The sequence below is a fragment of the Hypomesus transpacificus genome, chromosome 15 (assembly GCF_021917145.1).
Source record: "Hypomesus transpacificus isolate Combined female chromosome 15, fHypTra1, whole genome shotgun sequence".
Lineage (NCBI taxonomy): Eukaryota > Metazoa > Chordata > Actinopteri > Osmeriformes > Osmeridae > Hypomesus > Hypomesus transpacificus.
Genome location: NC_061074.1, coordinates 8,346,980 through 8,373,160, shown reverse-complemented (window position 1 = coordinate 8,373,160; position 26,181 = coordinate 8,346,980). Strand labels below are relative to the sequence as shown.

At 49.9% G+C, this 26,181-nt stretch overlaps 1 protein-coding gene across 5 annotated transcripts in view; it reads left to right on the top strand.

The window, feature by feature from the left end:
- The window catches only part of ryr1b (ryanodine receptor 1b (skeletal)), a 62,139-nt gene that overhangs the window by 30,198 nt on the left and 5,760 nt on the right, over positions 1–26,181 (top strand). For 3 of the 5 annotated variants that reach the window (XM_047035454.1, XM_047035453.1, XM_047035458.1), the window contains 52 exons: positions 122–239; positions 344–476; positions 588–682; positions 831–966; positions 1,131–1,317; positions 1,783–1,894; positions 1,989–2,109; positions 2,259–2,428; positions 2,728–2,948; positions 3,090–3,180; positions 3,327–3,467; positions 3,811–3,974; positions 4,070–4,148; positions 4,241–4,330; positions 4,449–4,592; positions 4,697–4,774; positions 4,847–4,922; positions 5,006–5,129; positions 5,238–5,353; positions 5,459–5,526; positions 5,742–5,863; positions 6,173–6,222; positions 6,926–6,986; positions 7,109–7,235; positions 7,325–7,433; positions 7,619–7,700; positions 7,813–7,943; positions 8,115–8,435; positions 8,733–8,973; positions 10,751–10,838; positions 11,050–11,142; positions 11,477–11,491; positions 13,045–13,215; positions 13,385–13,444; positions 13,568–13,702; positions 13,869–13,981; positions 14,243–14,339; positions 14,505–14,611; positions 14,707–14,758; positions 14,944–15,021; positions 17,336–17,435; positions 17,547–17,626; positions 18,244–18,320; positions 18,617–18,690; positions 19,125–19,142; positions 21,229–21,309; positions 21,396–21,484; positions 21,686–21,814; positions 21,912–22,016; positions 24,390–24,471; positions 24,589–25,910; positions 26,001–26,098. In XM_047035454.1, the coding sequence (XP_046891410.1) occupies positions 122–239; positions 344–476; positions 588–682; positions 831–966; positions 1,131–1,317; positions 1,783–1,894; positions 1,989–2,109; positions 2,259–2,428; positions 2,728–2,948; positions 3,090–3,180; positions 3,327–3,467; positions 3,811–3,974; positions 4,070–4,148; positions 4,241–4,330; positions 4,449–4,592; positions 4,697–4,774; positions 4,847–4,922; positions 5,006–5,129; positions 5,238–5,353; positions 5,459–5,526; positions 5,742–5,863; positions 6,173–6,222; positions 6,926–6,986; positions 7,109–7,235; positions 7,325–7,433; positions 7,619–7,700; positions 7,813–7,943; positions 8,115–8,435; positions 8,733–8,973; positions 10,751–10,838; positions 11,050–11,142; positions 11,477–11,491; positions 13,045–13,215; positions 13,385–13,444; positions 13,568–13,702; positions 13,869–13,981; positions 14,243–14,339; positions 14,505–14,611; positions 14,707–14,758; positions 14,944–15,021; positions 17,336–17,435; positions 17,547–17,626; positions 18,244–18,320; positions 18,617–18,690; positions 19,125–19,142; positions 21,229–21,309; positions 21,396–21,484; positions 21,686–21,814; positions 21,912–22,016; positions 24,390–24,471; positions 24,589–25,910; positions 26,001–26,098 (6,972 nt within the window). The remainder of the gene's footprint in view (positions 1–121; positions 240–343; positions 477–587; positions 683–830; positions 967–1,130; positions 1,318–1,782; positions 1,895–1,988; positions 2,110–2,258; positions 2,429–2,727; positions 2,949–3,089; positions 3,181–3,326; positions 3,468–3,810; positions 3,975–4,069; positions 4,149–4,240; positions 4,331–4,448; positions 4,593–4,696; positions 4,775–4,846; positions 4,923–5,005; positions 5,130–5,237; positions 5,354–5,458; positions 5,527–5,741; positions 5,864–6,172; positions 6,223–6,925; positions 6,987–7,108; positions 7,236–7,324; positions 7,434–7,618; positions 7,701–7,812; positions 7,944–8,114; positions 8,436–8,732; positions 8,974–10,750; positions 10,839–11,049; positions 11,143–11,476; positions 11,492–13,044; positions 13,216–13,384; positions 13,445–13,567; positions 13,703–13,868; positions 13,982–14,242; positions 14,340–14,504; positions 14,612–14,706; positions 14,759–14,943; positions 15,022–17,335; positions 17,436–17,546; positions 17,627–18,243; positions 18,321–18,616; positions 18,691–19,124; positions 19,143–21,228; positions 21,310–21,395; positions 21,485–21,685; positions 21,815–21,911; positions 22,017–24,389; positions 24,472–24,588; positions 25,911–26,000; positions 26,099–26,181) is intronic. The other 2 variants (XM_047035457.1, XM_047035456.1) reach the window with 2 other exon arrangements.

Sequence of the window (26,181 nt, the reverse complement as noted above, 5' to 3'; positions counted from 1 at the left end):
AGGGAGAAGACACTATTCGTGAAAGGCTTTGACAAAGTTGTCCATCTGAAGAGAATCCAACGTCTCAGGGTACTGGAGTCTAATGAGTTTCTTTTCCTTTTTTTGGGGGTTCTTCTGCCAGGAACATCATGAATAACAAGGTGTTCTACCAGCACCCTAACCTGATGCGAGCACTGGGCATGCACGAGACTGTCATGGAGGTGATGGTCAATGTGCTGGGTGGAGGTGGAGACTCCAAGGTGATGCTCCATTTGGTTTATGCTCTTCATCCTAGGGTTTATCCACTTAGCTCAGCGTTCCTTCTGACGTCTTACTGAATCCGAATGTCTCTAACCCTTCCCAGGAGATCAGGTTCCCCCAGATGGTGACCAACTGCTGTCGTTTCCTCTGCTACTTCTGCCGTATCAGCCGTCAGAACCAGCGCTCCATGTTCGACCATCTCAGCTACTTGCTTCAGAACAGCGGCATCGGCCTGGGTCAGTACCCGCAGTCAGAACCGCCATGTTTTTTCTTCTTCTCATGTTGGAACCCAGTGGCTAAAGTCAACGTCAATCTAAATGTTGTTGTTATTGTTGCTCCGCCTCCAGGCATGCGTGGCTCCACCCCTCTGGATGTTGCCGCCGCCTCGTGCATCGATAACAACGAGCTGGCTCTGGCCCTGCAGGAACAGGATCTGGAGAAGGTCCGTGTTCTCAGCTCCCGCTTAGTGGTCGACATGAACACGCGTGAACGCAAGCGCTGTTATGAAGCACCATCAGAGGCACAGAGCTAATGTAGTGTGGTCCATGTCTGTCCGGGCCTACCCTGACCTGTCTGTTTTGGGGCTGCAGGTGGTGACGTACCTGGCAGGCTGTGGGCTCCGGAGCTGCCCCATGCTGCTGTCCAAGGGGTACCCTGACATCGGCTGGAACCCCTGTGGAGGAGAGAGATACCTGGATTTCCTGCGTTTCGCTGTCTTCGTCAACGGTCAGTTCCGTCTTTTTTTTTGGGGGGGGGGGGGGGGGGGGAGTATTGAGAAACTGAGATTAGAACAAAGGAATCTACAGAGATCTACAGAGAGAGTACCAGTGTGAAGCAGAGTCCAGGATGTCTGCGTTGACATTCACGGCGTCGGTGTCTCCCCCTCGCAGGAGAGAGCGTGGAGGAGAACGCCAACGTGGTGGTGCGCCTGCTCATCCGACGGCCCGAGTGCTTCGGCCCCGCCCTGCGAGGGGAGGGGGGCGCTGGCCTGCTGGCCGCCATCGAGGAGGCCATCAAGATCTCCGAGGACCCGGCCAGGGACGGGCCCACGGTGAAGAAGGACAGGCGCTTCCCCATGTAGGATCTCCCTCACAACAGCACTGTTTCAGTATAGACAGAGATTATTGCCAAATGATAATCACGATTATTTTGATAAATATTCAGATTGCGATTAATTATCACGATATTTGTCGATTTTAGCCCAAACTAATTTTGTTGTCACATAGGCCAATTATAACTGATTTCACATCCATATTGTGCTAAATTCCTGCTAATTGCAAATATTTGCATCAAAATAAAAGAGGAAGAAAGGACAACAACAAAAACCGTTGATACTATGAACGGAATGACACATTTTAAATATCGCCCGATCACGTGAATTTGATCGTGGAAAGCCAAAATCGTGATTTAAATTCGATCAATTATGCAGCCCTAGACAGAGAGACATATCTCTCTTTTATGAATTGAAGCCTTTATTGGTCTACTCAGTAGAGAGACATTACACATTATTCACATTTGGGTGTTCCTCTGCACGTCCTGTAGGTTCGGTGGCGAGGAGCAGCCTGAGGAGAATCGTATCCATCTGGGCAACGCCATCATGTCCTTCTATTCCGCCCTCATCGATCTGCTGGGCAGATGCGCCCCTGAAATGCATGTAAGCAGAGAGGCCGACGATCCACTTTTATAAGTCTGGAGGGAAGAGGGGACATGTTTCTTCACAGTAGTGACTGACTGCTGTTTGTCCACAGTTGATCCAAGCGGGTAAGGGGGAAGCTCTGAGGATCAGGGCCATCCTGAGGTCTCTGGTGCCCATAGAGGACCTGGTGGGAGTCATCAGTCTGGCTGTCCAGATCCCTGCCTTTGGCAAAGGTTTGAAACAGAGCTGCTGGATATTATTATTAGTATTATAGCTCTTAATGTATGTTAGCTGTTTATACATGATATATTTATAGAGCTGCTCTTTGTGCTGTGCTTTATGTTCAGTGTACATATCTCTCTCTGTCTCTATCTATTGACAGATGGACACACCATTGAGCCTAAGATGTCAGCCAGCTTCTGTCCGGACCACAAGGCTTCCATGGTGCTGTTCCTGGACAGAGTGTACGGTATCGATAACCAGGACTTCCTGCTCCACGTGCTGGAGGTGGGCTTCCTGCCTGACATGAGGGCTGCAGCATCCCTGGACACGGTGAGCCTCACACTGGAAGAACCCAGAGGGTAACGTGGGGGTCAGATGGCTGAGCGGTTAGGGAATCAGGCTATTAATCAAAAGTTTGCCGGTTCGGTTGGCCCGGCCGTGTGAAAGGACGTTGTGTCCTTGGGCAAGGCACTTCACCCTACTTGCCTCAGGGAGAATGTTCCTGTACTTACTGTAAGACGCTCTGGATAAGAGCGTCTGCTAAATGACTAACAGAGTTGATTTCCTTGGCTTTTTTCGGTGTAAAAAGATGCCAGTGGTTGATGTGTTCCCCCTCCCCCCGCCTCTAGTTGGCGTTCAGCACCACTGAGATGGCTCTGGCTCTGAACCGCTACCTGTGCTCCGCCGTGCTGCCTCTGCTCACCAAGTGCGCGCCTCTGTTCGCCGGCACGGACCACCGCGCCATCATGATCGACTCCATGCTGCACACCATCTACCGGCTGTCCCGCGGCCGCGCCCTCACCAAAGCCCAGAGGGATGTCATCGAGGAGTGCCTCATGTCCCTCTGCAGGTCAGCCGCACGGCCCCCGCCCCACTACTAACCAAGAGAGCTTCCACATACCCCACACAGAAGTGCTAGCCTTAGCTAGGTTCTCTGTGGTGCTCCGGTCTGGTCGTTGGTCCAGTATACTCCAACTGTGTTCCTCTGCAGGTACCTCTTACCCTCCATGCTCCAGCACCTGCTCAGGAGGCTGGTGTTCGACGTGCCCATCCTCAACGAGTACGCTAAGATGCCCCTCAAGGTGAGGGAGAGCGGTCGTCTTTATGACGCTGGTGAAGCGTGTTGCTTCTCCTTATAACCCGACGCGGCCGCGCCATTTTATTTGTCGTTCCGCGCGCACGACAAAGCCCAGGGGTTTCGTAACTCTGTTTCCCTGTTTGGTTTCAGCTGTTGACCAATCACTACGAGCGTTGTTGGAAGTACTACTGCCTCCCCAATGGCTGGGCCAACTTCGGGGTGACTTCAGAGGAGGAGCTTCACCTCTCGCGCAAACTCTTCTGGGGCATCTTCGAGTCTCTGGCGCACAAGGTGGGCATCTGCTCGGCTAAGCGGTTAGGGAATCGGATTATTAATCAGAAGCTTGCCGGTTCGATTCCCTGTCCGTGCAAATTACGTTGTGTCCTTGGGCAAGGCACTTCACCCTACTTGCCTCAGGGGGAATGTCCCTGTTCTTACTGTAAATCGCTCTGGATTAGAGCGTCTCCTAAATGACTACATGTAAATGTAATGCAATGCTCTCCCTCCAACGGCATGGGATTCCACCCAACATACGTCTTAGGTTAGGTCGACTCTACTAGCATTAACTGGGGGGTCATTCCTGTCTTTGTATCTGTCTCTCTCCTTGCTCCCCTCTCTCTCTTCCGCGTTCCAGAAATTCGATGCAGAGCTGTTCAAGATCGCCATGCCCTGCATCTGTGCCATCGCAGGGGCTATTCCACCTGACTATGTGGACGCCAGCTTCTGTTCCAACACTGAGAAAAAAGCCTCAGTGGATTCTGAAGGCAATTTTGATCCCAAACCTGTGGAGACCACCAAGTAAGACATGATAACAATCATTAAAATGTATAAAAACAGATATGGTGCATTAATAACGACCACCTGGCATTGATCCCGTGACTGTCCCATTGCAGCACCATCATCCCAGAGAGACTGGACCCCTTCATCAACAAATTTGCAGAGCACACTCATGACAAGTGGGCTTTTGAAAAGGTCAGTCTGTCCTTGTGTCCTCCATAGAGGCCAGGCCAGTGTTCTGGAGTATGACTGACAGATCGTCAGGATAATCCTGTGTCTGTTTTCAGATTCAGAGCAACTGGACCTACGGAGAAGTGCTGGATGAAAATGCCAAGACACACCCCATGCTCCGCCCCTACAAGACCTTCTCTGAAAAGGTGAGCACCTTTCAGGAACAAAAAAACAATAATTGTCTTCTCATTGCTACTTGCAGTATTTCCTATATATGTACTGTTCAATTCATGTATTTTTTTAATGAATTTCTGTGTGGTCCAGGACAAGGAGATCTACCGCTGGCCCATCAAGGAGTCCATCAAGGCCATGCTGGCTTGGGAGTGGACCCTGGAGAAGGCCAGGGATGGAGAGGTAGAGGTGGTGAAGCCTACCACCTCGTCCCGCAAGATCTCCCAGACAGCTCAGGTAAACAGGGACAAATGCCTCTTTGGAAGTTTCAAACCATCAGTGTTCCTTTGGAATACAGTACAGCCGCTGGTGCTATGTTTCGGTGTGGCTTGTCTCTGCAGGCTACATACGACCCCAGCCATGGCTACAGCCCTCAGCCGGTGGACATCTCTGCTATGGCTCTCTCTAGGGAACTGCAGGTAGGTGACACACCGTGACTTGACATGACATTGCGGGTACACAATATCCTCACATGCTCTCCCTTTCTCCAGTCCATGGCTGAACAGCTGGCTGAAAACTACCACAACACCTGGGGCCGAAAGAAGAAGGTGGAACTCCAGGATAAAGGTGCGAGTGAAAATGATCTTTTCAGTTGGGTGTCGTTGTCTGCTCTGAGTGTGTTGTTAGTTCAAGCTCTGTGGCTTGTTTAGGGGGCGGCACGCACCCCTTGCTGGTGCCTTACGACACCTTGACGGCCAAGGAGAAGGCCAGGGACAGAGAGAAGGCCCAGGACCTGCTCAAGTTCCTGCAGATGAATGGCTTTGCTGTCACCAGGTAACGAGACTCCTCCTCTATAAAACCCATGTGACCAGGAAGAGGTTCAAGCCTTCACCTTTACTGTTTCTCTCTCGCTCTCGCTCTCTCTCTCTCTCTGTTCCTCAGGGGCCTGAAGGACATGGAGCAAGACATCTCCTCCATCGAGAAGCGTTTTGCCTACGGCTTCCTCCAGAAGCTCCTCAAGTGGATGGACATCGCCCAGGAGTTCATTGCCCATCTCGGTACTGTTGTGAGCGGGAGTAGGGGGATAGAAACATCATGAACACTATCAGTTCCGGTAATGTACCGTCCTTGGTTGATGTGGTCGTCTCTGTCTCTGTCCTCAGAGGCTGTGGTTAGCAGTGGCAGGGTGGAAAAGTCGCCACATGAACAGGAGATCAAGTTCTTTGCCAAAGTGAGACAGAAACAGCAGCAACACTTCTCATTACCCAGACTAGCAGACTGTGAAACATCTTTGGAAACAACTGCATCATGAATTAAAAATACCATAAAACTAAGCATTTTTTTTTTAAATAGTGCTTTTGCCTACATTAAGACTTTTTGCATTCAACCACGTAACATAACGGCTACTTCTCGAATTGTCTGCCTCTCTGTTTGTCTGCGTCCTAGATTCTGTTGCCGCTAGTGAACCAGTACTTCAAGAACCACTGCCTGTATTTCCTGTCCACACCTGCCAAGATCCTGGGCAGTGGAGGCATCTCGTCCAACAAGGAGAAAGAAATGATAGCAAGGTCAGTTTCCAAACAGTCTCAATAAACTGTTCCAATGAGGATAATCCCCCTTTTTCTCCCTGACTGTCCTTCAGGTGTGTGTACTGTAAACTGTGTACCATAAACCTTGAATCCAATATCTGGCTTGTGTCAGTATCTGTTTGCAGCTCTCCTTCTACCCCTCCATCTCTTTCCTCACTCTGTAGAAACCTCCTTAATTTCCTTGACCTCCCTTTTTGCTTTGACCTCACCCTCCCTTCTCCTCCATCTTTCCTGCCCTACCTTGCCCCCTTTCCCCCCTCCCTCCCCTCTTCTCTCCCCCTCCCTCAGTATCTTCTGTAAGTTGGCAGCTCTGGTGAGACACAGAGTTTCTCTCTTTGGTAAGGAAACCTGCATGATGGTCTAACACTTCCACCCTCTGTCTCCACTCTCTTCAACTTTTCATCTTCTGGATTAATTCTCACCCCCCCCCCCCCCCCTCCTCACCCTCCTTTTCTAACCATCCTCTCCCTACTCTAGCTCTGCTTCTGCTCTGCCTGGTTGTCCTAGCTGCTCCTCCTCTCATCTGTCAGCTCTGTGAAGCTCTGTGTAGCCCTGTGTAGCTCTGTGTAGCCCTGTGTAGCTCTGTGTAGCCCTGTGTAGCCCTGTGTAGCTCTGGGTGTCTGGTGGTCACTGGCAGTGCAGAGAAGCAGCATGAGTGTTTGTGTCACTGCTGGAGCCGCTGTGCTGGCTCCTCCATGGCGTGTTGTGATTGGCTGACCTGAGGCACCTCTGTAGACGCTTCACCCGCGTTCCTCCATCCACCACCATAGCAGCGTGACATCACTCCCACAGAACGACACGCCGTCACCTGGGTTACAGACAGGCCTAGCAGGACGTCACCTTTATTGGGGAAACCAACAAGCAGATATTTTGTTGTTATTAATCCAAGTCGTTTTGTTTAACGTTGTCTAGTGTATTTTGTCGCAGACTTGCGTGTGTGTGTGTGATACAGGTTTGGGGATGGTTACTGTTGTTGGGGGGGGGTCTTAACGTCAGTGTTGGTGTTACCGTGGTAACGAAGCGGCTCTGTTTGATCTTCAGGAACGGACGCTAATGCAGTGGTCAACTGTCTGCACATCCTGTCACGGTCACTGGATGCCAGGTAGTATACTCACCTCCACTGGATGGAGTTAGGTCCTTTTTATAGCAACGTTTTTCCCACAGATGTAATAAGTCTCTCTCTCTCTCCAAGCTGGTGTATCACCTCTATGTCTTGTCTCCTAGGACGGTGATGAAATCAGGCCCTGAGATTGTGAAGGCAGGGCTGCGTCAGTTCTTTGAGAGCGCTGCCGACGATATTGAGAAGATGGTGGAGAACCTCAAACTAGGCAAGGTGTCCAGTCGGAACCAGGTGAGGTCCATCCCCCCTGTCGTCTTTATTAGTAGTTTCTCCCTGGGCGGTACACTGAGGTGTGTGTCTGTGTGTGTGTGTGTGCACAGGTGAAGGGCGTGTCCCAGAACATCAACTACACCACCATTGCGTTGCTTCCGGTGCTCACCTCCCTGTTCGACCACATCGCCCAGCATCAGTTTGGAGATGATGTCATTCGTGAGTTAGCCTTACATTAAAGCAACAATCAAAGACATAAACCCAGACTATTTTAATGCTGTCTCAACACATCTCTCTCTCTCTCTCTCTCTCTCTCTCTCTCTCTCTCTCTCTCTCTCTCTCTCTCTCTCTCTCTCTGTCTCTGTCTCTGTCTCTGTCTCTCTTTCTCTCTCTCATCCCCCCAGTGGATGACTTGCAGATATCATGCTACCGCATCATGTGCAGTATCTACTCTCTGGGCACTGTGAAGACTCCACATGCAGAGAAGTAAGTAGTCTGCTGGAGATGAGGTCTGTGTGTGTGTGTGTGTGTGGCTGTAGAGGTGGGGGTGTCCAGTGTGAGGTGGTGATGGTGTTGTGTGTGTGTGTGTGTCCTGCAGACAGAGGCCAGCCCTGGGAGAGTGTCTAGCCCACCTGGCTGCAGCCATGCCTGTGGCCTACCTGGAGCCTGCTCTCAACGAGTTCAACGCCTACTCTGTCTACACAACCAAGACCCCCCGGGAGAGAGCCAGTGAGTCACCTCAACCTCAACCTCTCTCGCCCCCCTCCTCTCTTCATGTCCATTTGTATTATGTAACGTACATATCCGTTCCCTGATGTTGTGTAGTCACTCTGTCCAATGCCCACATTTTAAAGTGTGTTATCGAATCAGTGATCTTATTCACTCTAATCTCCTCCTCAGTTCTGGGCCTTCCTAACCAGGTGGAGGAGCTGTGTACAGACATCCCAGAGCTGGAAGTTTTGATGAAGGAGATTGGGCACCTGGCAGAGTCTGGTGCCCGCTACACGGAGATGCCCCACGTGATCGAGATCACCCTGCCCATGTTGTGTAACTACCTGCCCCGCTGGTGGGAGAGGGGCCTGGAGAACTTCCCCGACCTGGAGGACCAGATCTGCACCAACGTCACCTCTGAACAACTCAACCAGCTGCTGGGCAGCATCATGAAGATCGTGGTCAACAACCTGGGCATCGACGAGGCCTCCTGGATGAAGAGGCTGGCAGGTGAGTGTGTGTGTGTTCTCAGTCCCACGTGACGTCAAGGTCATGGGGTGTGGGTTTGAGACTGTTTGTGAGCCCTTTTGAATTTCCTTTCATGACATGATAGACCATATTAAATGTTTTGATTGAATTGAAAATGTCACCCGTTAAGACATCGTTATTAAATTTAGCTCAACCAAGTCGAGGACCTTTCAGTGATTTAATCATTGACACTGACCCCTGTGTGTGTGCGTTTGCGTGTGTGTGTATGTGCGTGTATGTGTGTGTGTGCGTGCGTGTGCGTGTGTGTGTGTGTGCCAGTGTTCGCCCAGCCCATCGTGAGCAGGGCCATGCCCGAGATGCTCAAGTCCCACTTCATCCCCACCATGGAGAAGCTGAAGAAGCGTGCGGGGAAGGTGGTGGCGGAGGAGGACCACCTGCGTCTGGAGGGCAAGACGGAGGTGGACAGCGAGGAGGGCACCATCAGGGACGAGTTTGCAGTGCTCTGCAGGGACCTATACGCCCTCTACCCCCTCCTCATCCGCTATGTGGACAACAACAGGTACTTGAGGGTTAGCCATGCCTGGTTTCTGGCGTACCCATACCCACTCACACCTTCATACAAACTGAATGACAGGGGTTTCTTACTAGATTATATCTGGACAGTACAGAGAGGAGTCATTTCTTTTCGATAAAGCCCACTTTTATGAAAAAATGTTCAGAGGTAGCGCTCGCATAGCGCTCGCTATGCGAGGTCGCCGTGTGGGGGAAACCTCCCGGAGGCCCAGTCCGATGCTGCTCTGGGCTGCATGTCGAGCCACACACAGAACCCCGGAGCTTGGAGACCCTGACGGATCCCTCGCCAACGCCTTCCGTGTTGCCACGGCCACCAGGGCTCCTCACAAGCGCAGGGACTTCCTCTTGGGGGCGGAGTCTCCGCAGCTCTCCGAGTCGGCCTTCCTCTTCCTCTGACCAGAGGGGGCGCTCGGAGCCGGCTCCGCCGTCCCAGAAGGCTCTGCTTCTGCGCGACCGGCCCTTCCTCCTGGGCGGAGCCTCATGTGACACATCAGAGACAAGCCCAGACGTCCGTCTCTCTCGTAGTGGGAGAGCCTCCACTTGTCCTCCACGAGATCCCCGCGACTGCTGAAGATTGGGGAGCAGACCAGGAACGGGAAGTCCTGATTGGCTAAGACATGAGTCCCAGGGTTGGCCTGAAGCACCAGCTGGCGGTAGTTGTCAGGGTGGAGGGGTATGGGATAAACGATGTTGTTGTGGCGGTAGCGTAGGCGGTGAGCGCGTGGCAGGAAATGAGGTTCCTCGTTCTCGTCGTGGTTGCAGAAGCCAGTGCCAGGCCCGTACCAAAAGGTCGGTACTGTGTAGTCGAGATTTCCACACCCCACAACTTGAGGCATGAAGGCATGCTTGAGCATTGAGAACAAGCGCACCCCTTGGGACGTCCTCAAAGGCACGATCCCAAGGTTGTACAGTTCCAGATGCAGAGTCTGAGGTTCTCTGAAGTCTGGAGACTTGGCCTTCATTTTCAAGGACATTATTTCGGTAATTCTTGGTGGACTCGACATCTTGGAGAGAAAAAAATATACTTGTAGTGGGCTTTACTATTCGCAAGGCAGTTGTGATATGAAGTAACTTTTCTGACTTTGTCTCTCAAAATCCTAATTGCCTTGGAGACGATTAAACATTTAAATTAAACATTCCGTAAACAGTACCTGTTCCGAGAAAGGGCATTGTGACATCACAGGATTATGCAATTTTAAACACTGAATTAAGATGGAGGACGCATCATTGAATACATACATAAAGGAATTAATTAATGAATTAATGCATTAGACCAACTGACTCAGAAACAAGATCTGAATATACAGACCCTTTCCCCTTAAACACATTAAAACACATTTCCATACACAGAAGCCCTGTTAACATGACCTAGGTGGTGTTGTGTAACAGCTGTTAACATGACCTGGGTGGTGTTGTGTAACAGCTGTTAACATGACCTGGGTGGTGTTGTGTTACAGCTGTTAACATGACCTGGGTGGTGTTGTGTAACAGCTGTTAACATGACCTGGGTGGTGTTGTGTAACAACTGTTAACATGACCTGGGTGGTGTTGTGTAACAGCTGTTAACATGACCTGGGTGGTGTTGTGTAACAGCTGTTAACATGACCTGGGTGGTGTTGTGTAACAGCTGTTAACATGACCTGGGTGGTGATGTGTAACAGCTGTTAACATAACCTGGGTGGTGTTGTGTAACAGCTGTTAACATGACCTGGGTGGTGATGTGTAACAGCTGTTAACATGACCTGGGTGGTGTTGTGTAACAGGGCACGATGGCTGACCTGTCCTGACCCAGATGCAGAGGATCTCTTCAGGATGGTCGGAGAGGTCTTCATCTTCTGGTCCAAGTCACATGTGAGTCTCCTCCCTCCCTCCCTCCCTCCCACATGTGAGTCTCCTCCCTCCTTCCCTCCCTCCCTCCCTCCTTACCTCCCTCCTTCCCTCCCTCCCTCCTTACCTCCCTCCTTCCCTCCCTCCCTCCTTCCCTCCCTCCCTCCCTCCCTCCCTCCCTCTTTCTTTTTTCTGTTCTTTGTCTTCCCACCTCTTCGTTCCGTTCATTCTTCAGAACTTTAAGCGTGAGGAGCAGAACTTTGTGGTGATGAACGAGATCAACAACATGTCCTTCCTCACTGCTGACAGTAAGAGCAAGATGAGCAAGGTGAGAGCTGACACACACACATACACTGTACACACACACTGTACACACACACACACACCACCAACCTAACATAAATATTAAGGGTTTCATTTACGTAAATAATGTATTGCTTATTTTCGAAACAATTTTTTTTAAATGTTCTAATGCTTCCTAGTCCTGAGGATCTGTTCCATAGCGGGGCCCTGTACGTGTTACGGAATTCATTTAACATCTTTACTTCCTGGTCCCAGGCGACCAATCGGGTTTCATCCTCTGGTCTCAGGCCTACTGCAGGAATGGTGTTAACTGTGTTCTCTCTCTGTGTTCTGTGTTGGTGACGGCGCGGGGCCGCTAGTCCGGAGATGCAGAGGTTAGACTGTGTGTGCACGAGCGCTGTGCTGATGGCATGGCAGACCTGGGGATGAGGGAGCTGTTCATCAAGCTCTCCTGCTGAGTAGTGCGCAGCTACAAAGCGCTGACACCCAAACCCTGATGTTGACGCACAAATGCACACACACACTTACATGTGCAGCAGTCGTGTGTGTGTGTGTGTGTGTGAGAGGTGGGGGTCTGGAGAAGCTTGATGAACGCTCTCGGCCGTAGGTTGTAGTGACGTGACGGTGGGGGGTCCATGGCGCTCGGCTCAGCGGCCAGCCCAGACCAGTTGAGTCTGGAGTGTGATGCCTGCTGCAACCGAGTCTCATCGCCCCTCACTCTGAGTTTGACTGGTTTGCCTTCCTCCAGGTGGTTCCTGACGGCCTCCTGGCCGAGGCTGTGCACACCCTACCCTGATTTAGGGTGCTGCCAATGTGTTGGTTGATTTTTGATGTTCCTGGGAAGGGGGGGTTCAGGGGGGAGGGTGGGGGCATCTGTTCTGTCATGTTCCCCATCAGCGTCCATGACATTGTCAGTATCGTAACCCTCCTCACCACCAATCCTCCACTCTCATTCCACCCATGACCAGGAAATTCAGCTGGTGCATCATGGGAATTAGTCTTCATCATCTTCAGCTACAACTCCATCACATTCACTAATATATACTTTATTTTGCTTCTCCCTTTCTAATTCAACTAGAATGTCACTAAGAGGTGGCAGACTGACACAGAAGGGGTTTAACATCTTCACATGTTTATTTGCAGTCTTACCTTACTTACTAAATGTTATAGAAGTTAGTAAAGTCACCTCCTCTCCCCTGCTGTGAGCTGGTCATTACTGGAAACCCTTCTGTTATCTGATCACTGCAGCACCTCACTATCTGTCTAGACAAGACACACACACACACCCTGCTGCAAACAAACGCACACCCCCACACACGGCCCAGTCACTGAGGGAGGTGCTGAGAGGCCAGACAACAGTCAGTAATGAGCTCTGGCGAGGCCTGGACAGGAGTGTGTGAGCTGAACCCTGTAGCGTTGTGCTGCTCCCTGTGTGCCGTGCTGGGGCTGGGCTTCTCCACACTACACTACTAACACAGAGCATCGTGTGACACTATCCGAAGCACAATTCGTGCTAACACCCAGAAGCACCAGTTGCACTTTGGAGACGAGAGTGTGACTTGAAGATGTAGTTGGATTTGTAGTGTTTTTCTAAATCATCTTCTGACTTTCCGCACGTTTTTTTGGTGTAACTTCTTTCCCCAACACCCCCTATTTATTACTACATTCATACACCAGCTCACTTTATAATATCACTATGACCTGTTTTCATAACAGCCCCATCATAAACTCATTTTAGACTACTTTTTGGTGTTAATAAGTAAGAGGACTTATAGAAAATAAATATATCACATTTGCAACAGGTAAGTCCCCACAACAGAACATCTTTAATGAGACTCCGCCCATTCTGATCCAGGTCGCAGTAACATCAGGTTGGTGTTAGACACCCACTGGAATGGTACGGTCTGACCCCACCCTCTCTCCCTAGGCTGGGGGCTCGGATGTGGAGCGTACCAAGAAGAAGCGCAGGGGGGACCGTTACTCGGTGCAGACCTCCCTCATCGTGGCGGCTTTGAAGAAGCTTCTGCCCATCGGCCTGAACATGTGCTCCCCCGCCGACCAGGAACTGATCAACCTGGCTAAGATCAGATACTCTCTGGTACAATGCTGCATACCTGCTTCTTACATTCTGCAATGTTACCTTTGGGCTGTCAGATTTAATAGATCTAAAGCTTCTTAGCTTTCACCCCAGGGGGGTCATCATTTTAGGTCGTCATTTCATCATGCGTGATTGGCTGTCCTTTACTGTCCCTTACTTTCTCTCGCAGAAAGACACGGATGAGGAGGTGAGGGAGTTCCTGCAGAACAACCTTCACCTGCAGGGCAAGGTGAGAAGATCTCTCTCTATCTCCATCCATCGCTTCCTCCTGGAGCAGCTTGTCTGTGGGGCCGGTGTTGTGGGCGCAGTGTGTGCAGCAGCTGCTGATGACTGTGCCTTGGGGACCTTCTAGGTGGAGGACCCGTCCATGCGCTGGCAGATGGCCCTGTATAAGGAGACATGTGGGAGGGCCGAGGACGCAGAAGACCCAGTGAAGGTGGTGAAGAGGGTTCAGGAAGTGTCAGCTGTCCTTTACCACATAGAGGTGGTGAGTAGAAACACACACACACACACACCATGACACCATGACAGTAACAAGGCCTGGAACAACTCTGCCTCCAACTGCCTCCCTTTCCTCTCCTTCTTTCTCCCTTTCCTTCTCTCTTTCTCCCTTTCCTTCCTTCTTTCTCTCTTTCCTTCTTTCTCTCTCACAGACGGAGCGTCCGTATAAGTCAAAGAAGATGGTGTGGCACAAGCTGCTGTCCAAACAGCGTCGCAGAGCAGTGGTGGCCTGCTTCAGAATGAGTCCACTCTACAATATCCCTAGGTGAGTATCTTCCTCACCCGTAACTCTCGTCTCACCCTTCCTCCTGACACAGATATCCCTCCTCAACCCTCGTCCTCCCCCCCTTCACTCATAACTATCAATCCTTTCCTCCTCAGCCCTAACTCTCTCTCCTTACTTCCTGACTTCTTAACTCTATCCACAGGTAACGGTCTTCTGCAGCCAATAAAGGACCCGTCCACAAAACCCATTAGCCAATAAAGGTTCTAAATTAGGGTTCCTCTCTCCTTCTGTCTCCATCAGGCATAGGGGATCCAACATGTTCCTGAACGGATACAAGCGTAACTGGCTGGAGAACGAGGGCTACTCCTTTGAGGACAGGATGATTGACGACCTCTCAGTAAGCTTTCTCGTCTTGGAGCGTTTAATAGAAGTGAAGGAACATTCTAGAAGTGAAGGAACATTCTAGAAGGGAAGGGACATTCTAGAAGGGAAGGAACATTCTAGAAATGTTTCACGGAGCCCATCCCCCCCCCTCCCCTCTCCCTCCATCGTCAATGTTTAGAAAGCCATGGAGCAGGAGGAGGAGGAAGAGGAGGAGACAGAGACGAAGCCAGACCCTCTCCACCAGCTCATCCTTCATTTCAGCCGCACGGCTCTCACAGAGAAGAGGTGGGACACGGGCACAGCTCATGCTTGTTAAAGCCATAGAGGTCATTTTGTCAGTTGTCAGAAAAGGCTTCATGTGTTTTGCTGTTTCATTGCAGTAAACTGGATGTTGACCACCTGTATATGTCATATGCTGACATTATGGCAAAGGTGAGTGTTTTTCTTCTGGTTTTGACATCACAGTGTACTATGCTGTCATTGGAGAGATCTAACGAGAGATCTTCCCTCCATCCCCATTCTTCCCTTTTCCCCTTTACTGTCTTTACTCTCTGTCTCTCACACACATCATACACACATCTCTCTCTTTGTCTCTCTCTCTCTCTCCCTCTCTCCAGAGCTGCCACATGGGTGAGGAGGACGAAGGGGGAGAGGAGGAGGGGGAGCCAGCCTTTGAGGTGCGACAGACAGAGATGGTATGGGGGGGCCAGGGGCTGGGGACAGGGGAGTCACCGGAGAAGCATCTCGCCACGAGTGACGTACACGGCGCCATCATCACACCCCGCACACTCCCCCCGCTGGCATATCTCTCTCTCTCTCTTCCAGTCTTCCTCTCTCACACCATCTGTCGATTTGTTTCCTGCTATGGTGGACTGACTTGTGCATTCCTTTGCTGGACTCTGCCCCGAAGTCTGTGTCTTGGTCTTAATTACCCGCGTCTCTAAAACATGCATGACGGAGTGCAGAGATGGTGCGACTAAAGACAACAAAATGTTGCATAGATTCGAAAGTCTAAAACTAGATTAGGAGTGTTTAGAACCTTGACTCACAAATTCCAACCCTGTGATTAATTTCAATAATTCTAGTCGTAGATTCATCTTTGAATACTGAAACTTCTTGGTGATAAACACCTAAATGGTCTTCACATGTAACAATCCTAGGTCTACAGGCTTGGATAATGTGATGAGGCAGAGGTTAAATGTTCAATAGTGATATATAGATATACAGTACCAGTCAAAAGTTCAATTGAATGGGTTATTTTGACTGGTACTGTAAATCGATATAGACTATATCTAAAGCTGATTATAGCTTGTTCTTGAGGGCAACGTTTCATGTCTGTTGCATAATGAACATCCACTGTCTTTTCATGACAATCACAAACCTCCACTCAGTGTCAGTTGACAGTTATGATACGTTACCGTAAATTCAGAGATGCTACATTGCCCTCCGTCTCTAGGTTTAGCAGCTCCTCAGATGAGGATAAACATGGTGTTCCCATGTGATCTGATGTGAATGATGCACTCTCTGTACAGAAGTCCTGTTCCCAGAGCCAGATTGACTTTGTGCCTTTGATTACTACCTTACTGCTAGTAATCAGCTTACTCTTGCACCCCCCCCCCCCCCCCCCCCCCCCACCTCTCACGGCCCCCTTTACTCACCTACTAGTCAGGCTGTGCATTCCTGTATCTGGACTGATCTTGAATCTAATAATAACCTCGGGTATCTATCGATTTTGTTTGTCTTTACCTTGAATTGGACTTATTATAACAAGACTCCCTCTCTGTACTCACGAAGGACTACAGTAAAAGCCTGCACAGTCAGCCAGACATACACTCAAACAGAACACAAACAAACACACAGACATACACTCGCACAGTACACACAATACACACACACACACACACACGGTGTAGTGTAGATTCACATAAATCATGGTGAGTACACAAGCCCTCTGTAGCCCAGAGAACCATCTCCACTTTGCCTCACCTTGGGTAAACCACGGCCAGGCCTATGAGGGAGGGAGGGGTGGCTAGAGAGGGGGGGTGGGTGTTGGGGAGGGGGTTGGTGAATCTCCTTTGGGTGGGGAAATTGCATTGTGTATTTGTGTGGGTGGGTCTTGCATAACACTGTAACTTTTGTCAACAGGAGCTGATTGCCATTTGCTGTGATAGCGTTTCAGAGTTAGCCACGAGGCGTTAGCTAGGTTAAGACTAGCACGCTTGTTCCGCTTAAGTGACTCAGTAAAGTGTTCTAAAAGAATATGCTTGCCCTTCAAACTGCCCAGCGTGTTTGACTCTACATAGAAACGTGCAGAATGCTTCCCAGTTTAACCAGTCTAACAGACCACAACCAGCCTTTCTTAAAGGAGCCCCTGCTGCTTTGAGCATGTGTCAGAGTAGGGCCACCAACCATAAGAAAGCGCAGTAGTCAGGCCCGCGGTCGGACTGCAGGTGGAAGCTTGCTGTGATCCTACTACTACTACTCCATAATAGTTAGCAAGCAAACGCTGTGTTTGCCGTACTCAAACGTTTGCTTGTGCTGGGTAATGTGAACAGCTGAAATAATTGACTCAACTAATACACTTTCTGTCCCAAAGGAAGAGCTTATATATATATGTGTATGAATGTGTGTGCTTGTATTGGTGTTTATTGGACAATATATGTGTGCGTGTTAGCTTGCCTAACACGCACATTTTCACTCACAACATAATAAAAATCATACTCAGTTTTTTTCAACCCATAGAAAATAGAATTTCACACCTTTTTAAACTTTTTAGCCTTCTGCCTTGCTCCATGGTAGCTTCATAGACTAGCTTAAATTAGTTGTGCGTGGGAAATTTAAAGTGTCCCGAGTGAGTGTGTGCGGTTGTGTATGTACATTGAGTGTGTGTGTACAGTGAGTGTGTGTGTGTGTACAGTGAGTGTGTGTGTGGTTGCGTGTGTACAGTGCGGGGGGCAGTGCAGACCAGTGTGACAGGGCTACAGCCGCCCCTGTGTCTCCGTCCTGCAGGAGAAGGAGATGGAGAAACAGAGGCTGCTGTACCAGCAGTCCCGCCTGCACAACAGAGGAGCGGCAGAGATGGTGCTGCAGATGATCAGTGCCTGCAAAGGTACTGGAGCTGGAAACACACACACAGATACACACACAAATACACACACACACAGATACAGACACACATACACCATTTCACAATGACATTTGGTGTGTGTTTCCTCCTCAGGTGAGACGGGAGTCATGGTTTCTTCCACTCTCAAGCTGGGGATCTCCATCCTCAATGGGGGCAACAGTGACGTACAGCAGGTGGGTGGAGCTGCCCCAGTCCACAGCCCTTAGCCCCAGACTAGCCCTCACTTGCCCCAGTCCACAGCCCTTAGCCCCAGACTAGCCCTCTCTTGCCCCAGTCCACAGCCCTTAGCCCCAGACTAGCCCTCACTTGCCCCAGTCCACAGCCCTTAGCCCCAGACTAGCCCTCACTTGCCCCAGTCCACAGCCCTTAGCCCCAGACTAGCCCTCACTTGCCCCAGTCCACAGCCCTTAGCCCTAGACTAACCCTAACTTGCCCCAGCCCACAGCCCTTAGCCTCAGACTAACCCTCACTTGCCCCAGTCCACAGCCCTTAGGCCCAGACTAACCCTCACTTGCCCCAGTCCACAGCCCTTAGGCCCAGACTAACCCTCACTTGCCCCAGCCCACAGCCCTTAGCCTCAGACTAACCCTCACTTGCCCCAGTCCACAGCCCTTAGGCCCAGACTAACCCTCACTTGCCCCAGTCTACAGCCCCAGACTAACCCTCACTTGCCCCAGTCCCCTCAGATTCTCTCAACTGTTTATTTAGTTTTACAGAGAGTTATATTAGAGGGGTGACAGGGGAGGTAAAAGTAATTCCCTCCTGACATCTCCTCTGTCTCTCTGTGTAGAGGATGCTGGACTACCTGAAGGACAAGAAGGATGTGGGCTTCTTCCTGAGCATGCAGGCTCTGATGCAGACCTGCAGGTCTGTTCTTCATCCTGATGAGGAGGAGGATCTCATCACCATAGTGATGATGATGATGATGATGATGTGGATAAAAACAAGTAATGGTAGTGACAGTCAGACATCAATGATGGCGACGACCACAATAATGACCCTGTTGAAGGAGACTCCAGTTCTCAAAGCATTTTTTTCTCTCAAATGGACTCAGTCCAACGCATGCTGACAGTCGGATGTTTGTTTTAGTCTGATGTCTGCTAATGGCTGTGTGATGTTTGTTTTAGTCTGATGTCTGCTAATGGCTGTGTGATGTTTGCCAGTGTTCTGGACCTGAACGCCTTTGAAAGACAGAACAAGGCTGAGGGACTTGGCATGGTTTCTGAAGAGGGATCAAGTGAGTATGGTTTCCCCTGGTCCCCTACAGCTCTAACAGTCATATCAGCAGATTCATATTGTCATAATGCATCTGTGTTTTTTGATGTGTATGATGAGTGTGTGTGTGTGTATGGGGGGTTTGTGTGTTGGGTGTGTTTACAGTACAAAAAGCAGTTTGAGATTCATAAAGCTGTTTTATTATATGAATCAAAGTTGTGACTGGTACGTACTTTTTGCTCCTCTGACAAACGTTGGGATTGCTGTCCTGGACTCACCGCATCCCTCTTTCTCTCCCTCTTTCTCTCCCTCTTTCTCTCCCTCTTTCTCTCCCTCGCTCTTTGTCTCGCTCTTTGTCTCGCTCTTTGTCTCGCTCTCTCCCTCCACCCACAACGCTCTGCCCCTCCTCTTTGAGCCCCTCCCCCTCCCACTGATTGGTTCTCCCTTGGTTTTCAGATATGAAGCTAGAGCGTGGTAAATACAAAATTTTGGGTTTCTCTGTCTCTCTGTCTCTCTCTTCTCCCCTCTGTCCTCTCTCTCTTTTCTCCCCTCTGTCCTCCCTCTCTTTCCACTCCTCTTCACCGGACCAGTCTTTTATGTGCATTTCATTTCGCACTCAAGGAATCAATCAAGAGAACTTTACAGTCACAAATTACATGAGTTTTTGATGACTTGATGGCAAACATAAGCATAATTTATTTGTCCATTAATGACACCAACAATGATTGTAAAGTTTTTTGTCCTTGAGTGCTTCGATCACAGATCTACTGTAACTCCCTTAACTCATACACGGATCACCAGGAAGCAGGAAGTTGTCTGACTCCTCCCTTTCCTGATCAGTGTTCTCCAGGAGGAAACAGAGAGCTGTAGCGACCATGGGTCTTAGAAGTCCCTGAAATGATATGCATCCTCAGAAAGAACTCTTCGAACTTCAGGTTTTATACAGCGAGAGGTTCCGTTAGAACTCCCTCTTCAACAGAGACCACAACCCTGACAGAGATAGCGGCATTCAGTCGGCTCTAGACCAGGAAAACAGCCACCGCTCACTGACTTTCCCCTCAAACTCTTTCCTAATCATTTAATTCCCCTCTTCATCTGTTGTTAGTGGACTACAGTGTTACATATAACCAAAGGATGCTCTTGACAATCAAGATTGACACGGTTTGATTGTTAATGCATATTTAACATGTGGTTGTGCCATAACAAAAACCGACTGGACACAACTCCTTGATCTTGGAGCGACGTGGCTCACTACTTTGTTTTTGTAACCGAATTTTGGCCGAGAGCATCTGGACGTGTCTATTGATTTAAAGTGTTTTCACGTTTTTAGATAGTACGTGGTTAGACTGACATTTTAATAAATTAATGCACTGTTATAACTAATATTTCTTCCGTTTCTTTACCAGTGTCTAACGTGTTTTATTTCCCATAAAACTTTGTGTCTACATAGTACCCGGAGTATTTCACCTGCTACTAACTCACGATAATTCCAAATGTATGCCTGCTAATAAACAAAATCACCAATAACCATTCTCATCCCCTTTGGATTGTTGTCCCCACATCAATAACCATAGAATTCTTAACTACCAATCCTCTCTCTCCTACCATTCCACACTGCCAGGCCTGGGTTCTGGACCCAGGGCCTCCACCCTGTCCGCCCCCTGACCTGGCCCCCTCACCCCCACACACTGTCCTGTTGTGTTCCCCGCTCCGCCTAAATGTGGTTCTCTTGCCCTCTCCCGACCCTCCGTCGCCCTCCTACACCCACACACATACCGGAGTTCAGTAGATCTGTCCAGCATGACTGAGTGTCTTTGTGTCATGGCGTCTTCGTCTCTCTCTGTGCTGTCACGCGCAGCATGTCCTTTCTCTGTGTCTGTCCATTCCCATTATAGACAACTGTGCGTTCTCTTTACCTGTGATTTCTCCGTGCAGCAGGCTATCCGTGGCCAGATGAGGCTCTGTCCAGTGATTCATATTCATGTGACAGTATTTCTGTTCTTTCAGTCTGTCTCGTCCATGAGTCTCTAACTGTCTGTTTGAGAGTGGGGAGTTGGCTCTTTTGGTGAGTTGAGTGCAGGTGTGTAAAAGACCGACAGAGAGGGCCGAGCCACCTCTGCTCCGGACGGCCGGCACTAAGGTCTGCCGTCCGTTTCCCAGGGAGCAGACAAACGGCTGTGCTTTCCAAGGTCTTTGTGGTTCCTACTAACATGCTAATGAGTGAAGAAGTGATGTGTGTGTCGTGCTGATTCACACGTGTGTCGTCTGATTCACGCTTCTGTGCCGTGGCACAGATATGCACCCCCCACACATACACACACACACACGTTTATCACACACACACGTTTATCACACACACAAGCCATTCACTACCAAGGTCATCCATCATCAACCTGACTCAATTCATCACTCTTAAACTTTCCTCATTCACTGCCAAACACGCATACTCCATCTCAAACACACATGTAAAGACATGTAGCAACATTCACTCATCCCTTACATAAGGATCCTGGAGTCAGCTCTCTCTGCACCCTGTTCTGACCTATGACCCTCTGTTCAGATGAGAAGGTGATGGCGGATGATGAGTTCACCTGCGACCTGTTCCGCTTCCTCCAGCTGCTGTGTGAGGGCCACAACAACGGTGAGTTAGCGTCCGTCTTCGAGAGGTGAAGGACGCGCCGACGCGCCGCTCTGTCCTCTAAACGCTCTGGTTCCCTCTGTCTGTAGACTTCCAGAACTACCTTCGCACCCAGACTGGCAGCACCACCACCATCAACATCATCATCTGCACTGTGGACTACTTGCTCCGGCTGCAGGTCAGCCAGGCTCTGTTTGTCTGTCTCTGTCACACTCTCTCTTTCTCTCTCTCTTTCTGTCTCTCTCTCTGTCCTTTTCACACTCCTATTTCTCTATCAAATGTTCTCTCTTTTGCTTACTATTTTCAAACAATAGATCATTAGGTATCTGTCTTGCCCATCCGTTACAACTTCTTTATGATCCTGTCTGTGGCTCTGTAGGAGTCAATCAGTGACTTCTACTGGTACTACTCTGGGAAGGACATCATTGATGCTCCAGGCAAGAGGAACTTCTCCAAGGCCATGACGGTAGCCAAGCAGGTTTTCAACAGCTTGACTGAGTACATCCAGGTGAGAACACCCTGCTCTCTTACAGCTTCACTGGGTCTATGTAGACATGATGTCAAATAACATTTTCTAACACACACTATCTCTCTTTCTTTGACAGGGTCCATGCACAGGGAACCAGCAGTCCTTGGCCCACAGCAGGTTGTGGGATGCAGTGGTTGGATTCCTGCATGTCTTTGCTCATATGATGATGAAGCTGGCTCAGGTATGAACGCAACCACACATCCCCAAATACAGACTCCATTAAAAGTGTCATCACCAGATGACACAGATTGACAAGAATCATGTTTGTCTCGTGTTGTTGTTGCAAAGTCATTGGAAATATCATCACAATAAGTAAACACGTCTCACTGAAAAGTGAACACGTCGTCACTTCAATTTCTAATTTTCTGAACTGTTTTCCTCATGATCCCTGCAGCGTAAAGTATGTATTTATTTGATTCCTTTTTATTTCATTTTTGTTGGGCTGGTTCCCCTCTGTTCCTTTGTGGTGGCTGCTCTTAGACAGCTTGTTTCAGCCTCTATAGACAGGGCACAAACACCGGGAGCTACCTCAGACCTTTTGGTCTGCTGTCATCTGCTACACCAGACTCAGCTCTACACTCATGCTTCGTGTCACTCAGAGTGAAAACGGGGAATGACCTTACCAGATGGTTATGATTTACAAGGCTATGTTTACCCGATCTCAGACGTAGAAACAATGATTCAGGAAACCATGGGCCGAGGGTTGGTGTTTACAGACCAAACAGTGATAGAACAAAGGCACCTACCACAATATGAACAGGATTTCATCTGATCCTTCTTCCACCTTAAAATGGTTGGATTCTTGTGACATCTGCTCCTATATCCCAAAGTACAACTTACTACTTCACTTTATTGAAAATTAGGTACTGACACTGTGTTTAATCTGGTTTAATCCATGTTGAAGATGTGCTAGTTGTGTGCTACTATACAATATCTAACATCCCACCCCTAAATTCTTAGTGTGCTACGGTTGGTGTGACTAACCCTGTTTGACTAACACTCACAGCCTGTCTCTATGTACACCTCATTTTTGTGTTAATGTTGAAGATCTCTCCCCAAAACAAGACTGGTTGATATAGGAATGTAGGTTTACATATACATTACTTGAACTGTGGTTTGACAGAAAGCAAGAGGCGCTCCAAACCAAAAACCTCTCGATGATTCTGTTGCTGCCGTACATTTGTGATGTTAACAACCTAGGGGGAGAGATTATTCAACAGCAAAAATGAATCAAAAATGTTGATGGATAACATTTTTATTCTGATGTATAACCCTGTCAGATGCACCCAGACCCTGGACAACGAACTAGCGTAAGAATCTGTGTCTCTTTCCCCCATGCTATCTCAACCGCAGACTGCTCACCTGCTTCATATGGCCTGTGCCTCTCATGCACTCACCTGCGTCGCGCTCGTGTCATTATGAGGACTTCCCAGTCGTCCAGGGAACGGCGAACCTCAAGCCAGCTCGAGGGCTCTGAGCTCTGTAGGCGCTGGACCAGGGGTGGACAACCCTGGTCCTCGAGAGCCGCTGTCCTGCATGTTCTAGATGTTTCCCTGCTCCAACACACCTGTTTCAAATGAATGGGTTGTTTTCAAGCTCTGTGGAAGCCGGGTAATGACCATTCATTTGAATCAGGTGGGCTGGAGCAGGGAAACATCTAGAACATGCAGGACAGTGGCTCTCGAGGACCAGGGTTGTCCACCCTTGGTCGAGACTGTCACAGCTCCACAATGCTTTCACTGACATCCGCTGCTCATGTGTTTAGAATCCCGGTCATTCACATTTAAATTCCATGCTCTCCCACTTTGATCAGTCTGCAGCAATAACAGTTTTCACTATATATCAGGATATATATATATTGGACTAGATATCAGTTTGACCTATAGACCGATGTAGTTCAGTTCTAACATAGCCCTGTTTGGGGTGGAACGCGTTTCCATGGGAGACGAGTGTGTGGGTCTCACCTGGAGGAAGAGGGTGTGGCTTGTAACTGGAAGATAGGATGGGCAGCCCTGATTGGGCGGTCCTGATCACTTCTATTCAGTGGCAGGCTCCCCTCTCTCATCTCCATACCCACCACCATCTGTCAGCCTGTCTGCCTGCCTGTCTGTTCCTCTGTCTGTCTATGATGTAAATTATAACTGTTATGTAATGGTAAAAATACACATTTGTTGTTTGGAAATGCAAACCCAGGATCATTTTTGGAGTAGAACACACTCAGAGGTAAGGTGATCTCAGTCTCACCTTCTACCTCCTGTCATTTCATCACTCTGTGCCAACGCACATTTCACTACTTTTATACTGTGCCCAGTACATGAACAGGTCTTCTTCTGTGTCACTCAGTTAGTGATCAGTTTGTTCAAATTAGCGGTGTCAGCAAATGTAGCATTTAGTCTTGTCAGTGACAGCGATGAAAAAAAAAAACGCCACTTGCTGTTGTTTCTACCCTGAGCTGTTTTGTCACCTGATGACAGCACTCTTAACTGCTTCATAACAGCTGTTGAAATCATTCTTCCTTTTTCTGTGTGTGTGTGTGTTATGTCTTGTGTTGCAGGACTCGAGTCAGATCGGGTTGTTGAAGGAGCTGCTGGATCTCCAGAAGGACATGGTGGTCATGCTGTTGTCTCTCCTCGAGGGTAAGACTAACCTCTCTCTCACTCCTCGCTGTGGAATCTTCCGTCCTACTCTTCCCGAGAACTGAGGTCCTGCCCAGGACGTTAACACACTCCCATCTCTTTGATTCCCGTTGCCAGGCAACATTGTGAACGGCACCATCGCCAGGCAGATGGTGGACATGCTGGTGGAGTCCTCCAGCAACGTGGAGATGATCCTCAAGTTCTTCGACATGTTCCTCAAGCTGAAGGACATTGTGGCGTCGGACGCCTTCCGCGACTACGTGACGGACCCCCGCGGGCTCATCTCCAAGAAGGACTTCTCCAAGGCCATGGACAGCCAGAAGCAGTACTCCCCCTCAGAGATCCAGTTCCTGCTCTCCTGCTCCGAGGCCGACGAGAACGAGATGATCAACTTCGAGGAGTTCGCCGACCGCTTCCAGGAACCCGCCAAGGACATCGGCTTCAACATCGCCGTGCTGCTGACCAACCTGTCCGAGCACGTCCCCCACGACACGCGTCTGCAGAACTTCCTGGAACAGGCCGAGTGCGTGCTCATCTACTTCCGCCCCTTCCTTGGCCGCATCGAGATCATGGGCGCCAGCAGGAAGATCGAACGCATCTACTTTGAGATCAGCGAGGCCAACCGGAACCAGTGGGAGATGCCCCAGGTCCGTGAGTCCAAACGGCAGTTCATCTTCGACGTGGTCAACGACGGGGCGGAGAGCGAGAAGATGGAGCTCTTTGTGAACTTCTGCGAGGACACCATCTTTGAGATGAACATCGCCTCACAGATCTCCGAGCAGGAGGAAGGGACGGGGGAGGAGGAGGACGAGGAGGAGGGGGAGGAAGGCGGAGGGAGCGGCGGAGGGAACGGCGGAGACGGCGGCGAGGGCGACGACGCCAACGGCGAGGAGCCGCCCCCGGAATCCAGCTCGGCGTTCGCCGACTTCCTGAAGAGCGTGGTGAACTTCTTCAACATGTTCACCTTCCGGAACTTGCGTCGCCGTTACCGCAAGCTGAGGAAGATGACGCTGAAGGACATGGTGGTGGGCCTGGTCACCTTCGTCTACACCGTCCTGATGGGCATCATGATTTTCATCTACAGCGTGTGCAAGGGCTTCTTCGTGCTCATCTGGAACACGCTGTTCGGAGGGGGCCTGGTGGAGGGGGCCAAGAAGATCACGGTGACGGAGCTCCTGGCCGACATGCCGGACCCCACACAGGATGAGGTTCACGGGGATCTGCCACCCGAACCGGGGATCCGAGAGATCGAAGAGGCCGACGGAACCGCAGATCACCTGGACTCGGGCGGAGGCGAGGAAGAGGAGGAGGACAGCGAGGAGAAGGAGGGAGGGCGAATGCCCGGCTTCGACCATCCCGGGGGGCTTGGAGACTTTGGGGAGACTTCCACGGTGGAGCCCCCGACCCCGGAGGGTACCCCCCTGCTGAAAAGGAAACTGGTGAGGCGACTTTTGAAACGTTTCCTCTGCAGAGCGAAGCAGTGGCGTGTGTGTGTGTTTGTGTCGGACGCTCATAGTGTGTTCTTGTAGCTGGAAGCTGCCGCTGGAGAAAGTGGCGCGGGAGAAGGAGAGGGTGTGGTAGAACCTGAACCAGAAGAGGAGGTGCCTCTAGAGCCTGAGAAAGCAGAGTGAGTATTCTCTTCATCTTGATCTTCTCTCTCACTCTTGTGCCATTTTCTGTACTTTCTGGGTGTATAAACATCCTGACAAG